Source organism: Trachinotus anak, unplaced genomic scaffold (genome assembly GCF_046630095.1).
Source record: "Trachinotus anak isolate AG129_WGS33_773 ecotype Australia unplaced genomic scaffold, CSIRO_AGI_Tana_v1 ptg000028l, whole genome shotgun sequence".
In the NCBI taxonomy this organism is placed as follows: domain Eukaryota; kingdom Metazoa; phylum Chordata; class Actinopteri; order Carangiformes; family Carangidae; genus Trachinotus; species Trachinotus anak.
The window spans coordinates 4,372,483-4,386,608 of NW_027273879.1; the positions used below are offsets into that span (position 1 = coordinate 4,372,483).

Genomic DNA, 14,126 nt, shown 5'->3' on the forward strand with positions numbered 1-14,126 from the left:
TTTCCCCCTGTTTTTATGATTGATCGGCTTATCAATAAGCAACTGGCAAGATGAGGTTTTCTATTGGTTCAACATGTGAAAAGCACTGCAAACACAATCACCACAGCACTTAAAGGAGAAAAAAAACAATCATAAACCACAGAGATGCCTTCTAGCTCAGAGAGAATGTGGTAACTGCAACTGAACAAACATGGCACAGCAAGGATATCGCTAATCTGCCTCCATTAGTGAGCATGGAGCTGTGCTGTACTGAGATAACAGCTACTATAAAGAAATAAGACTCAGAGTCTATACAGTGATGCTAGCAGCTCTGTGAGACTATAATTAGGCATAGGGGTGCTGATGTTTTTCAGGTGCAAAGTTCATTATCTTACATCACCATGTTAGCAAGATAGATTAATTAGCACTAAATGCAGATATCCTGATGGGAATTGTTGGTATTTGCTAATTAGTGGTGACACTAAATAAAAATTCAGGAGAGCACCAAAGTCATTACAGTTCATCCTCTGAGGTGATCTAAGACATTTTACTCTCAATTAAAAATGTCAACCTTGGACGTCCTCACAGCTGCAACATTCACGGTTCAATTCTAGCAGGGGACCTTATTGTATGCACCCTCCTTGTTTCCTGTCAGCAGAAATGTCAACCTGCTGAAAAGTCACTTATGTCATCAGGATACATCATCTGGGAAAAATGAACATGCACTAACTCATATCCAGTAGATGTTGAGGCATGTCAGTGAATAAGTGAGAATTTGGACCCATTGGTGGTGCTGTAAAAAGATGTTATGTCAAGATCTCCACTATTTGTTGAGACATTTCATTAAAACTCAAAAACGTCAACCTCAGGGTGGTGCTAAAGTCAGGGAATCACCAAAATCAATTTCCCTCTCACTGCACATTTGGACGTCTCACAGTTCAAGCTCACCAGGACAGTCTTGTTGCCAGGGGATCTGTTTTACTCACACATACACACTTGGACAACAAAATCACGTTGACATGAAGTCCTGCTCCCGACCTCAGTAAAAACCTCCTCACAACACAGGAACTCCCACACGTTTCTGCCTGCAACTCAATGCAGCCATTTATCCATTGATCTGGCCTAACTGTATCTACTATGGGTCCGACACCGTGTTGTATGTGTGGAGGTGCGCCATAAAACTTAACTGGGCGTGTTACAATAACAGCCTTTATATCACAGCAGTGTGCCGTGGCTTGCCTACACAAAGCCCGGCATTGAAATCTGGACCTCATTCAGCGGTGAGAGTTGCTCCCGTTGAGCTGTGACCTTAGAGGGTGGGGACACCACTTCCTCTTAATGGAGAGGTGTATGTGCAAGTGGTGGAGCCCATAATGATTCACATGCCAGGGTTTAGGAGCCGTCCTCAATCAGCCTCTGTGAGCCAGTAGAAGCCAAGGTTTTTTGGAGTGAGCCTCCCACCCTTCTGTCTGAAACTGGTGACACAGCAAAACAAGCAGACACTCTGCTTACCAGAAATCTGGCAACGCTTCAGTGACTGGCCCACCCAGGCTTCCACACAGAGCAGGGAGAATAGGGGCGAGAGAGAAAAAGAGAGCGGGAGAGAGAGAGAGAGAGAGAGAGAGAGAGAGAGAAAGATGGGGGATATGGAGGATTGAAGGGGAAAAGGAAGACAGATGGAAGAAATGAAAGTAACAGCAGGAAACAAGAGTTCCATTATTTAAAAAAAAAAGTTTTAAAACAATAATTCAAACACACCTGCACTGTAACACAAGTAAAATGTGTATTTATTTAATCCATTAAATCTGGTGTGTATACTCCTTTAAAAAGCCAAGAAACAAATGGGCATATTGTCTTCTCCCAGCTCCCATGTTCACTGCAGAGACCATGCTTTCAGGGGGGCCTTGTTGGTTGGTGAACAGGCTCTGTAAGGCCTGGCCTCCCCAGGGACCGAACCCCTCCTGGCTTGAGTTTCACCTGCGACACAAGGCTTGCCAGTCACAGCGCAGACAAGAGAGTCAGGGCCGAGGGAGAGGAAAGGGAAAGACTAGAGTGCTCTAATTCTGGTGAGAACACAAACAGTTCTGGGTCTAAATGTGGGAGACTAATCCAGAGGAGCATTCAGAGTTCATGCATTCGCCCAACCACTCCCAAACATACCGCAACAGACCACCAGCACATCAGAGAATCACAAATCGAGCAGGCACTTACATATAGAGGCACTTCTCTTCTGTTCACCTCCATTTTCTCTCCATCCACCACAGCCTGGAGAGCCACAGCCTGGAGAGGAAACAGTCATGTTTACTACAATAAACAACCAAAACATCTTGTCCTCAAACTATTTTTTTTGTCCACAGTTGTCTCTTTAGTGCAGCATGGTGTAACATGTTGACCAGAAACTAGAGGAAAAACACAGGCAGCAGCCAGAGAACCGAGAGGCTCCAGTGACAAATAGTAAACACAACAACACCTGAGGTCATTTCCAAGGCAAAGATGTGAGACGCATTCACTCATACACACGGTGCTCTGCTCCGAGCCTTTAGGTCATCACCAGAGACCAACCACCAGTCTGGATGAAGCTGCAACGGACAGCAGCCGCAGTGGCGCAGTCTTCAGGCAGAATACAGCAGGGGAGGAAGGAGTAACTGTATCACCTGCACACACCTGATCCTCCGTGACTTCACTCTCAGCTGTGAATAGTGCATGACTTCAAAGCTGCACAGTGGTGTCAGCTCTGCAGGCTGCACTTTGTCTAGACGCTCATCTGCACGAGCCACTCGGACGAGCCCAAACAGTTCGTTATATGTTTGTTTAGGCGTTCTGTATACACTGTGCACAACAAAGCAGCTCTCTGTGTCCTAATTAGAGCTGCGGCAAAGCAATTCTCCTCATTGTCAATGCGGCTGACATTAAAAAAAACTCTTCATTAAACGACTGGTAATTTGGTCTATTAAAGGTCCGAAGAAAGGGAAACATGCCTTTCACACATTCCCAGAGCCCGGGGAGATGTTCATGAAAAGTCTTAGACCAGCAGTCTCAAATTCAAACATATTTCATTTACTTTTATATTAAGCAAAGAAAGGCTGAAAATTCTCACATTGGAAAAGCTTGAACTAGAGAATTACTTAATTAACAAAAGATTAATTTCCTGTCAGATGTCTAATCAATTAGTCAACTAGTAATCATTGGATCTTTAATCCCTGTATTGTCAATATAATATATAATATAAAATTAAGTAAAACAACCAATTACTTTTTTAAAGTTGAAACTCACTTTATATTAACATAAAGTCAATGAATGTAAAATCATAAGTGTAATGGTCGAAGGCACTATCGTCTGAATCTGGGTCAAACCCAAGGTTATATTATATTATGTTATGTTATGAAAATAAACCTGTGCAGTGACACAGCAGACTAGCAACAACAACAGGATTCAGTGTCTTAATAGCAGGTCCAGTCACATTATACTGTAATACACTGGCTGTTTACTGACTGGTGTCCTTAGGGTTTCTGTAACAATGATATCACTATTACATTTGCCTAGTGTAATAAAGGAATAAGGAAATCTTATCTACAGCAGAGGGCAATCCCACAGGCCTGGGCGTCAAGCTCGGTTTTTAATCCTGCTCATATCAACAGGGCTTCACTACTGTGGAAGCTGAGAACGTTAACATGTCATACTGTAGGAAAAACATTGTCCTAGGTTTGCAGCTTGTGCCCCACTAGGTCAACAAAAGGATGAATGCTAGGTCCACAGTTTGGAGTCCAGTTTTTCTAGTTTGCACAGAAATTTGTGTCATTCATTGTCCTCGGCCTGACTGCAGCCTCTGACATGTTCAGTGTGAGTAAGAAACCTGACCTGGCTGGTGGCCACACACTCCAGAGCAGAGCGTGAGAAAAGAGAGTGCACGTAACAAAGAGAACGTATGCTGTCATTTCAGAAACTCATTTGGACTTCTAAACATGTGGTGCAGATATTTTTATCGATGTGAACAAGTCGATCCTGCTGTCCTTAGATTTTTTTTTTTTTTTTGATGCATGATTGAATAATCTCATTCCTCTCACATGATGAGCTGCAATCAGTTATCAAGCTGTATGAAAATGTGTGTTTTTCTGCTTTCAGCTTCTGGTAATTACACTTTCATTTGCCACACACTCCTGTTTTGTTGGCAGAATGTTAATTATTGTTGTGAAAAATATTGAGAATGTGCTGCTCAATGCAATGATGAAACTACCACAGATTAGCATCATGGTCACTCCACAGTGCAGTTATGACTTCATCTAATGCATAGGTGTACAAACCTGACTTCTTAATTATCATATAGTGACATTAACTTAATAGATCATCCATAATAAAGGGAGATCTTTATCAGCGAAGTGTAAACAAACTCCAGCCACCTTTTCTAAACTGTTTCAGTAAGAAAAAATAACCTCGCTGTTAATCCACTGAAGGAACTGGTCGATGAACTCTCACAAATAAGTGAAAACAGGCTTTAGATGATTAGTTTACACACTGTCAGCGCTCAAACACATCGGGAACAGTAAATGACCTCTGCTGCTTTCACTGGGAAGTGAAACCCCCGCATAAAACCATCAAAAGCCGTCTGTGAATGCATCTGAGCAAAAACAAGGCTCTGCACCGACAACAGAGCGTGAACGAGTTTGAATTAACAGCGAGTGCAGGCGCTGCAGCCGAGCGAGCCTGAACACCTCGCTTTTTTTACGGCTTACCTGTGAACGCACCAGCGTTTTATCACCTATAAATCAATGAAACGACAGAAAGCCAACAGTGGAAATAAACAATTATCACGACAGACTCACCGCAGAGCGTCTCCAGACAAATTCTATTCTAAGCAAAAGTTTTCCTATGATCAGCCTGTTGCCATTACCTGATGTCGTCTCTCCTGCAGCCCCCCCCCCCCCCCCGGTCCGATCCGCGGAGAGCTCAGTGCGGGCTACAAACTTTCTCTCCTCTTTCTTAACAGCTGCTGAGCTCTTCTCCACTCACTTGTTCCGCACAGCTTCCTCCGTCTCCCCGCTCGTTTGTCCGCAGGTGTCGCAGACGTGTCTCTCCTCTGTGCGGGCTGCTGCTCCTCTGGTCCAGCCCCCTCACACACCGGGCTCCTCGGGGGGAGCAAGGGGCGATCCCGGGATGCGATGAGCTCCCGTCGTCCCTATGAATGAGTATCCACTGTACACAGTGAGTTTGTGAAGGCTTGGTGTATTTCCCAGGATAAACTTACTGCACTTTATGGCGTTGCGGGGGAAAAACACAGATGCAGGTCGATTTCAATTTCCTCCAATCAGAAGCAAGTTGGAGTGACGTCACTTTCGTTGAAGCCTGATTCTCCTTGCGACACTTTGCAGTGTTGGAAAATGTACTTAGGACTTAAGTGGAATTAAATTAATTCTTCTTTTTTTACTTCACTACTTTTATTTTACAGCTTTAGTTGCTGGTAAAATTGCAATTAAAAACAAAAAAATAAAATATAATACAAATTGGTATGAATTTAACAGTATGTAACTTCAAAATGCTGCTTATGTATATATCAATAACAGTAATCCAATCATACAATATATATTACAATGTTCTACTTGATGAATACTTTTTATATAATAATGCTTCTGTACTTTTACTTGTGTAAAATGTCACATTGTGGAAAAAAGTGCTACATAGCTAATATGTACATCAGAAATGTGCTTTTGAGGCATGCAGACTGTTATGCTATTATGTGGGTGTTAATTCTTTTTTGTTTTTTTCATTTTTTTTTATCAGTAAATACATTTTTACTTGCCTACTTAGTGTGCTACAAGAAAATAAGATTAGCCTGCGTCAGAGGTCTTATTTTAATTTAAACAGTACTCGAGCGATTTAGAATTGCACTTCCATAAAGTTGAAAAAGGTTGAATCCTACATTTCCCGCAATGAAACTCAACAAAGTTTTTCATTCAAACCCCCTGTTATCACATATATAGTCAGGGGTTGTGTTGCTACAGCCTTCCCTGGTCTGGTTCTGGTATGACCAGTAGCTTATGATGGCTAATGTTAGCAAATATTAGCAAACTTAAGATAGGTACTGTGTGCTGCATAACTGATATTACTGAGTCAGTTTGCTGACTCAATACTTCTTCTGTCCTTAACCAAAACTATGTTTTTAGCATTTATCATCATCCTGTACATGGGCTCGCTTTAACTTTACTGGCAGCTCTTCAACTATTACTCATTGTATCACTATGATGTACATGTGACTGTGCTACTGGGCAGTGACATTCAGCAGCAGTCAATAATGACCTGATAGTATTACAATAAAAGTTTTCATAACTCATGTTATATCACTATATCAGTAAATATAATGTTTTTTTAGGCTAATATTTGCAATATACACAACTTTTCTTATTTATTTATTTTTTAATTCAAACAAAGAAGTGAAAGGTCAAGTATAAATGACTTGTGAAAAAAAGACAGCAGTGTTTTACAGCTGTGTTAAATTTGCATGGGATACTTTACTTCCTAATGCTCCTCTGTTGGGTAAAAATCTTCCTGCTCTCAGTTGGATTGTAACCACAATCAATCACAGAAAATACAGACATTCACACGGACACGTGACATTAACAGGAAGCCAGAGGACGACTTTCCCACCCTTCCTGCTCCCTTACTTATCCCACTGTCTGATAATGAGCAACAGATTAAATGTCTTATATGGTGTCAGAGATGACGGACTACAAAAGTTCTGTCTTAGTTTCAAAACAGTCAGAAATGTGAGTTGACTTAACAGTTTCCTTCAGGACAGTGTTGTCTTGCTTAATTGGGGAGATGAGATGATTAAAGGCCATTTGGGAAATTAAGAAAACCCACAAACTCCAGCAGGACTGCAACTTATAACCTATGAGACTGTGGTGCCATCTGTTGGCAAAAGTATAAAATGAGTAAAAAGTGAGTGAGCTTACAGTAGTGCCATCCTGTGGAGTTTTTCTAGATAACATTTCCCGTAACTCACTGTTAGACTTGTGCTGCAAAATGCACCACACAGTGATATCTCAAAAACGTGAGGTGTGATGTATTTTCTGGTCGTCTTGTTTTCAGTGCTTGTGATCCGGATGTCTTACAGACGGTGAGAGGAACACACTGTGGAGGTCATCGTACACACAGAAACTCACGTGCAGTCAAAATAAGGCAGCAGGAGAGATATCCTTGTCTCTTTTTGCAGTGCCTCTTGCCTCGCCCTGTGATAGAGCATCACACAGCAGGAAACAAAACCACAAATGTACAAGATAAAAAATAAAGAAAAAAAACAGTGACCTCACCCTCAAAGGCTTCTCTTGACCTCTCAAAAACACTAATACACTACACTGACTTTGCATGATAACCTCACACAACCCCATACAGTTAGACACCACATTTTACTGTGATATTTGCTGTGGAATCCAAAGTAAAATTGTGAATTTTATAGACAAACTATCTATAAAATTTAAGAATCAGATGACTTAACTTTGATTTTCATGGCTAAATATCTTTGTTACCAACATATTACTCAAGAAATGAGAAATGTAACAATAACTTGTTTTGACCTCAGTATCAGCCATCATTCTGTACAGATATTTATCCAATTTCAAGTTAAAATGGTCAAACCACTATTTATAATCACTGAAATGAAGCTCTTATTCAATTAGAGATCTTTTAAACTGCATATAACCGACTCACAATCATGGGGGGAAAAACCTGAGTACTGTAGATCTAATAACTATCTTTAAACAGCTGCATAAATGCAGTGTCCTGCAGTCCTGTGCCTCATATGGGGAAAAAAAGCTAGATAGTGAAATAATCTTAATACATAGTTTATTATGAAATATTATTTCATTAGAAATGATAAACCTGATAAAAAAAAATAAGTGTTGAAACATAAGAAATATTTAAAAGGACTCTTAGGGCCTGCTGCTTCCATACAGGAGCAATCTGAGGAGGGTTAAGAGTCTTTTCTCTCACAATCTGCTAGGGTCACTTAAAGGTTTCAGGAGGTCCTGGTGGCTGCTGAGGACATCCTCTGGGTCCTTTTAGGAAGTTTACTTGCTCTGAAGTATTTTTACATTGTTGTATTGGTACCTTTAAGGAAGCATAACTTCTGAATGCCTTTTCTATCACTGCTGTTGTATTATAGGAAATGTAGAAGTTTGAGTTTGAGCCTTAACAAGGGCCCAACCTGGTGGGACGGGTGGATCTGTGCTGCCCAGTTTTGTGCAAGCACTGCCCTTTTAAAATGTGTGAATGAAATAACGTGTTGGCTCAAACTTCCAGCAGAGGGCGCACTCAGCCAGTGTGCAACAACAGGTTTCATTAGGTCAGACTAATAGAAAATAACCTACTGTAAGTAAAAACAGATCTGATAATTACTGAATGCAGAAATAATTTTAAAAATATTTGAAGTGCAGGTCATTAGATGCCTAACAGATATTTGAACTCTCTCCAGCCATATGTGCAACAGCTGATCAGTGGCCAAACATCTTTGAGTACTTTGATTCAGTGGTACAGTTGTACTTGAAAAACTCTAAACTTTCCATGATGATTATGATGATTGAGAGTGATTGTGCTGTTTTAAGGCAAAACAAATCACAGAAAATATTGATTTAATTTAGAGATTATCCATCCTTTGAGAGTGTCACTGTGTAAACTTGCCGCCCAGGTAAGATAATGTGAAGTTTTATAGTTGTTTTTAGCATTTGGAACACCAAGAAGCAGAGGCAGATCATAAATTGCCTCAGTTCTGTTTGAAATGCATACTGCAAGTCACATCGTTATGGAGGCTGAACTAGTGAATCTTTAAAGTGAGAGAGGAATGTACAAAGACTGACAAAAAACCGAGGTGAGCATCTATAATGTAGAGGGGCTGGTTTGGTTGCAGGGTAAGATTTAACTCTAGAGTAACCTCACATAGCATACCCTTGAATTAATAAGCATACACTCCTCATATCCTTGACCACATTTAGACACTAGAACATGTTGTCATGCATCATATCATAAAATATTTATCAATTAAGCTTGTTTTTCTTCCTGCTGCATTTGGCTTCTTCAGTTTTTTTTCCAGGGCATCTTAATACCAGAACTTACTGTTTCAATTGTTCTGTCTTCTGTTAAAAGACAACAGCAGTGTCTAAGCTTGACAGACATAGACCAGGATAGAAGCAACCAGATTATTTATTTGCGTGTTTGTATTTATATGTGTTCCAGAAATGTCCATAACAATGGTGTAACATTTGTTTTTTATTTTTGCTGAATCCACATTATACACACTGCAGCGTGCCTCTTTCTCCTTGTCTTCCATTCTGAGCCAGCAGCATGACCCAGGACCGCGCTGATATTATTAAAACAGTGTGTAAAGCGGTGTGTTTTAAAACTACACAGTGACTACACATCAACATTATACACCTGGTCCCGGATTATATCACAAATAATTAAATAAGAATATATATCTAGTGTCAGTCTGATGTAGAGGCCCCGGAACTACAAAAACAACAAAAAAACGGGGGGAGGTTAATAGTGGATGCACGCCTTTGTGGACGCGACCGGTTGCGCATGCTCAAATCTATCAAAACACCGAAAGGGGAGAGATGGGTGCATGAGGATATCTAAGAAAAACAATGTCTTATCGAGTGAGATATGTTTTCATTTCAGAAAATTTGACTTTGTTGGTGTTTACACGTAATGTGTTTATGCTAACTTTTCTTTTCCAGCCAGTTAGCGCGACTAACGGAAGGTTACGGGGACAACAGCTAGCATGCTAACTGATAGCTAACTGACATTCATCGGGTATTTAACCGTATGAGATAAATAACGCCTAGCGTAACGGGAAATGAGACAACGGGCTGCTTGGTATCTATTTGTAATTTGAAAATAAACTGTCTCCGCATTTCAGGCGTGCAGTGGCTCCAGGTGAATCTCAGTGTGACAGCTCAGTGAGTGATCGGGGGATGGACAACGCCGCCGTGTCAGCCTCGGACGGGACAGCAGAGTGTCCCCTGGTTTCTGAGGACATGGAGGGGATCTGTGTAATGCCAGACTTGGGTGCCATTAAGACTGAGCAGTCTGTTGGCGCAAGCCCAGATGACACAGGCACCCAAAATGTGGCCATGGGCATCAAGTTCATCCTGCCCAACCGCTTCGACATGAACGTTTGCTCAAGATTTGTCAAGTCGCTCAATGAGGAAGACAGCAAGAACATCCAGGACCAGGTGAACTCTGACCTGGAGGTGGCTTCTGTGTTATTCAAAGGTAAGGAGGAGGTGGAGCCCTGTGTATCTGTTTTCAGAGTGATCACTTGGTTATCTCGTGATAATGTCTAAAACACAAGGCTTGTAACTACTGTGAGCCACAAAATATTTCCCTCTTGTTTCAGCTGAGTGCAATATCCAGACCTCACCCTCCCCGGGCATACAGGTGCGCCATGTTTACACACCATCCACCACCAAACATTTCTCCCCCATCAAACAGTCCACCACACTCACCAATAAACATCGCGGCAATGAGGTTTCTTCCACGCCTCTTCTGGTGCATTGTAAGTACCACAGTTGTAGTAACTTCATTTGTTAAAATGCTACTAGTCAACATGTTAATCAGTGCTTGTATGCATTTTCTTTCAGCTCTGTCCATTCACCAGCTGGCAGCCCAAGGAGAAATGGTCTTTCTGGCCAGCAGGATTGAACAAGGTAGGCAGTCACCCCCAGCTTGTCAAACAGGTATGCAGGTATGCAGTGGTGAAATAATCTCAAATGGCACTCATAACAACTGTTTTTAGGGTTGCAACTAACAATCATTTTTCAATAACCGATAAATCCCGTTGACCACAAAATGCCAGAAAACACTGAAAAGTAGTGATGTCTTCAAGTATCTTGTTTTGTCCGACCAACGATACAAATACCACAGATATAAAGTTTACTATCATATCCCTGACATTAAAGAATCTGGAACTAGAATGTATTATGAGAGTGATATAATGTAAAATATAGTTGCTATATGAGCAAATAACTTTTCATATCACCTGTGTAAAATATTTTGAATCCATAGTTTAGTTACTTTTCTATGGTTCTATTACTATGTGAAGAATAGTACTAACTTCCTTGTATTGTAAACGATTTAACTGTTGTCAGGTCTCTCCCAGTGTCAGCTAGGATAGTCTTCAGCCACCCTCAGTCTGCAAAGGGCAAGCAGTTATAGATAATGGATGAATTGATGGTGGGGTATGTAGAGTATGTGTATTGATCATGTTGTTTGTGGCTTTTTATGTGTTATATTAACAGAGACTGTGATCAATCTCCAAGATGAGGAAGGCTTTACCCCCCTGATGTGGGCAGCTGCACATGGACAAATCGCTGTTGTCGAGTTTCTGCTCCAAAATGTATGGAAAAATGAACTTCCTACATTATTCATATGCCATGGTTTTATTACAGTAGAGCACATCCTCTCTATGTATTAACTGGTTGTCATTATGTGTCATTCTTCACTGTAGGGTGCTGACCCCAACCTCCTGGCCAAAGGGAGGGAAAGCGCATTGTCCTTGGCCTGCAGTAAGGGATACACTGATATTGTGAAGATGCTCATTGACTGTGGTGTTGATGTGAACGAATATGACTGGGTAAGAGTAGAGAGAGATAAGTAGAATGTGACAGTAAAACACTCTGCACTGGGTGTTTAATGTTGATATCATTTGAAGCCCTGCGCAGGCTTCAGTCTGTGTGGCTTGTTGTGACGTTGCCTCTGTGCTTTTCAGAATGGAGGAGCCCCTCTGCTGTACGCTGTGCATGGGAACCACGTGCGCTGTGTCGAAATCTTGCTAGGTGAGGACAAATCTTTTAAATGTCCGAGTGTTTATATTTCCTAGACAATAAACATAGCAGTTTGTGTTTAGGAAATAATAGTAAAAATAAAATTAATGTTATTGTCATTATGTCTTGCAGAGAGTGGTGCTGATCCTACCATAGAGTCAGACTCTGGATTCAATGCAATGGACATGGCAGTGGCTATGGGCCACCGCAATGGTATGTGAAAAATAAACGTATATTCTGAGGCTACATTCAGGGCTGAAAAAGGGTTAAATTGAGCTATTAAACAGCCTCATGACCTCTTGAAACGGAGTCTTACCTACTCATGGCTTCTCACAGTTTGTGTATACAATGTGGTGAGGATGGATATTACCTCAGAGTGAAAAAGATCTTACAAATATATTTTTAGACACTTAAACTGATACTGTTGTGCTGATATTTTCATTAAAAGCATTTCAAAAGAAAGAAAGCAAAAATACATACAATAATACATTAGGAAATTATGTACGTATTTCGTTTTCTGCTCAAAAAATACTGGTATGATCTTTTAAAGGAGGCACATAGGATTTCTTCTGAATGCACTAAATTTAGAGTTTGTATTGTCATCCTTCACTTTGATCTGAGCAGGAAACAAGTTGTGCACAACTCTACGACAAAGAGAATAAAAGATAAACACATGAAAGATGGCCACATTAGGAAACAAATATAATAAGTATTCACTTTTAAATCTGTTGAATAAAATACTGTTTGTGTCTCTGTTTAGTTCAACAGGTGATGGAGGCACACTTACTGAAGTTACTGATGGGAATCAGAGAATGAACTGTGACACTTGAGGAAAACAAATACTTGAGGGACATCGCTGGGCTCTGGACAATCATGTAGCACGCCCGGGCTGTCAGCCACTGGGAATATTTAGTTCCATTAAGTGATGTTTCAACAGCATTGCATCATGTCAGCATTATTTTGTGGGCGTGATGCACAGGAAGGTTTGTGCTGTGTGATGTTGACCCGTCTTTCAGACCATTTTACTCTGCACGTCTTCACATCCAATGTGGAGCAGCAAACTTTTATCAGGATACACTGAGATTTCAAAAAACTAAAATGTAAAGTTGAGCTGTCCACTACAACCCAGCATGCACTGCACTCCACATGTAGTATGCTGCCAAATAAGCTGTGCAGTGCAGGCTTTCATTTTGCTTGAACTAAACATTGAAGCTCCGTTTTGACTTCCTTCATAATATCTGATGTTGCGTTACATGTTGTCATTTACCCATCCATTTCCCATGATTGCAAGTGTTTTATAAACTAACTTATTAACCATAATGAACAGTTTTTAAGAGTAACAGAATTTTATTGTAGTACGCTGAATCGGTTGGCGTTCATATGGTCTGGTTTTCATAGTGGGCATGTTTCGGGGGCTCGTGTCTTTCCTGAGGACAACAGTGGGTGGATTGAAAATACGTTCTTACAGACCAGAATGCACGTGGCACAGACTCCGTGCCTGTCTGACGCTGCCAAGCCGTTTGTTGACTGAAGAACCTTGTGTCGGTTGTACACGGTTTATTTATTTGAATAATTTACACACTGTGTTGTCATGTGATAAAAATCCTCTTATTGATGTAACTCTGTTTTGTTTCTCTGTATAGTGATGCTAATATCCAGATGTGTTTTTAATTTTATAAGACCTCACGCCTCATTTAAATGTCCCACCAGGTTATTGTGGTGGTGTCAACCACTGTATGACGGTGCTTGTGTTTTATACACTTGTCATAACAAGTGGTGTAACAGGAAATAACTTGTTTTGACCTCAGTATCAGCCATCAGTCTGTACAGATATTTATCCAATTTCAAGTTAAAATGGTCAAACCACTGTTTATAATCACTGAAATGAAGCTGTTATTTAATTAAAAGATCTTTTTAAACTGCATATAACCGACTCACAGTCATAGGGGGGGGGCTGAGCACTGTAGATAGTATAAATCTAATAACTATCTTTAAACAGCTGCATAAATGCAGTGTCCTGCAGTCCTGTGCCTCATATGGGGGAAAAAAGCTAGATAGTGAATAGTGAAATAATCTTAATACAGTTTATTATGAAATATGATTTCATCTTATTTTTCTCTTCTTAGTAATACTTCATTGCAAAAACTCATTTTTATTTCATTCTCTGTCAAAAAGACAGTTGTAAAAGAAAAGCTGCTGAAATGAAATTTAAAATGACCTGCACATGATTGTTAGTGAGTAAAAACATGAATCTATAACATTTTATAATAAAGAAAATTTGAGCTAAGAGTCTCGCCTTGCTAGCAGCTCGGTGAGGTAGTACCAGAGACTGTG

At 40.5% G+C, this 14,126-nt stretch overlaps 2 protein-coding genes across 7 annotated transcripts in view; one reads left to right on the forward strand and one right to left on the reverse strand.

Annotated features, from left to right (window-relative positions):
* The window catches only part of arhgef28a (Rho guanine nucleotide exchange factor (GEF) 28a), a 43,147-nt gene extending 37,852 nt beyond the window's left edge, over positions 1-5,295 (reverse strand). For 4 of the 6 annotated variants that reach the window (XM_071465430.1, XM_071465428.1, XM_071465429.1 and 1 more), the window contains exons 1-2: positions 4,987-5,295; positions 2,191-2,259 (exon numbers count right to left, since the gene is read on the reverse strand). In XM_071465430.1, the coding sequence (XP_071321531.1) occupies positions 2,191-2,223 (33 nt within the window). In that variant the 5' untranslated portion in view covers positions 2,224-2,259; positions 4,987-5,295. Of the gene's footprint in view, positions 1-2,190; positions 2,260-2,449; positions 3,004-4,867 lie in introns of those variants that run through there. The other 2 variants (XM_071465426.1, XM_071465427.1) reach the window with 2 other exon arrangements.
* A 4,219-nt stretch (positions 5,296-9,514) lies between these two features.
* Positions 9,515-13,721, forward strand: ankra2 (ankyrin repeat, family A (RFXANK-like), 2). Its single transcript, XM_071465794.1, has 9 exons — positions 9,515-9,623; positions 9,887-10,242; positions 10,367-10,525; positions 10,611-10,676; positions 11,268-11,365; positions 11,477-11,602; positions 11,738-11,804; positions 11,925-12,005; positions 12,553-13,721. Exons 2-9 carry the CDS (start codon positions 9,942-9,944, stop codon positions 12,606-12,608), a joined length of 954 nt encoding a protein of 317 aa, XP_071321895.1. The 5' UTR covers positions 9,515-9,623; positions 9,887-9,941; the 3' UTR covers positions 12,609-13,721.
* The last annotated feature ends 405 nt before the right edge of the window (positions 13,722-14,126 follow it).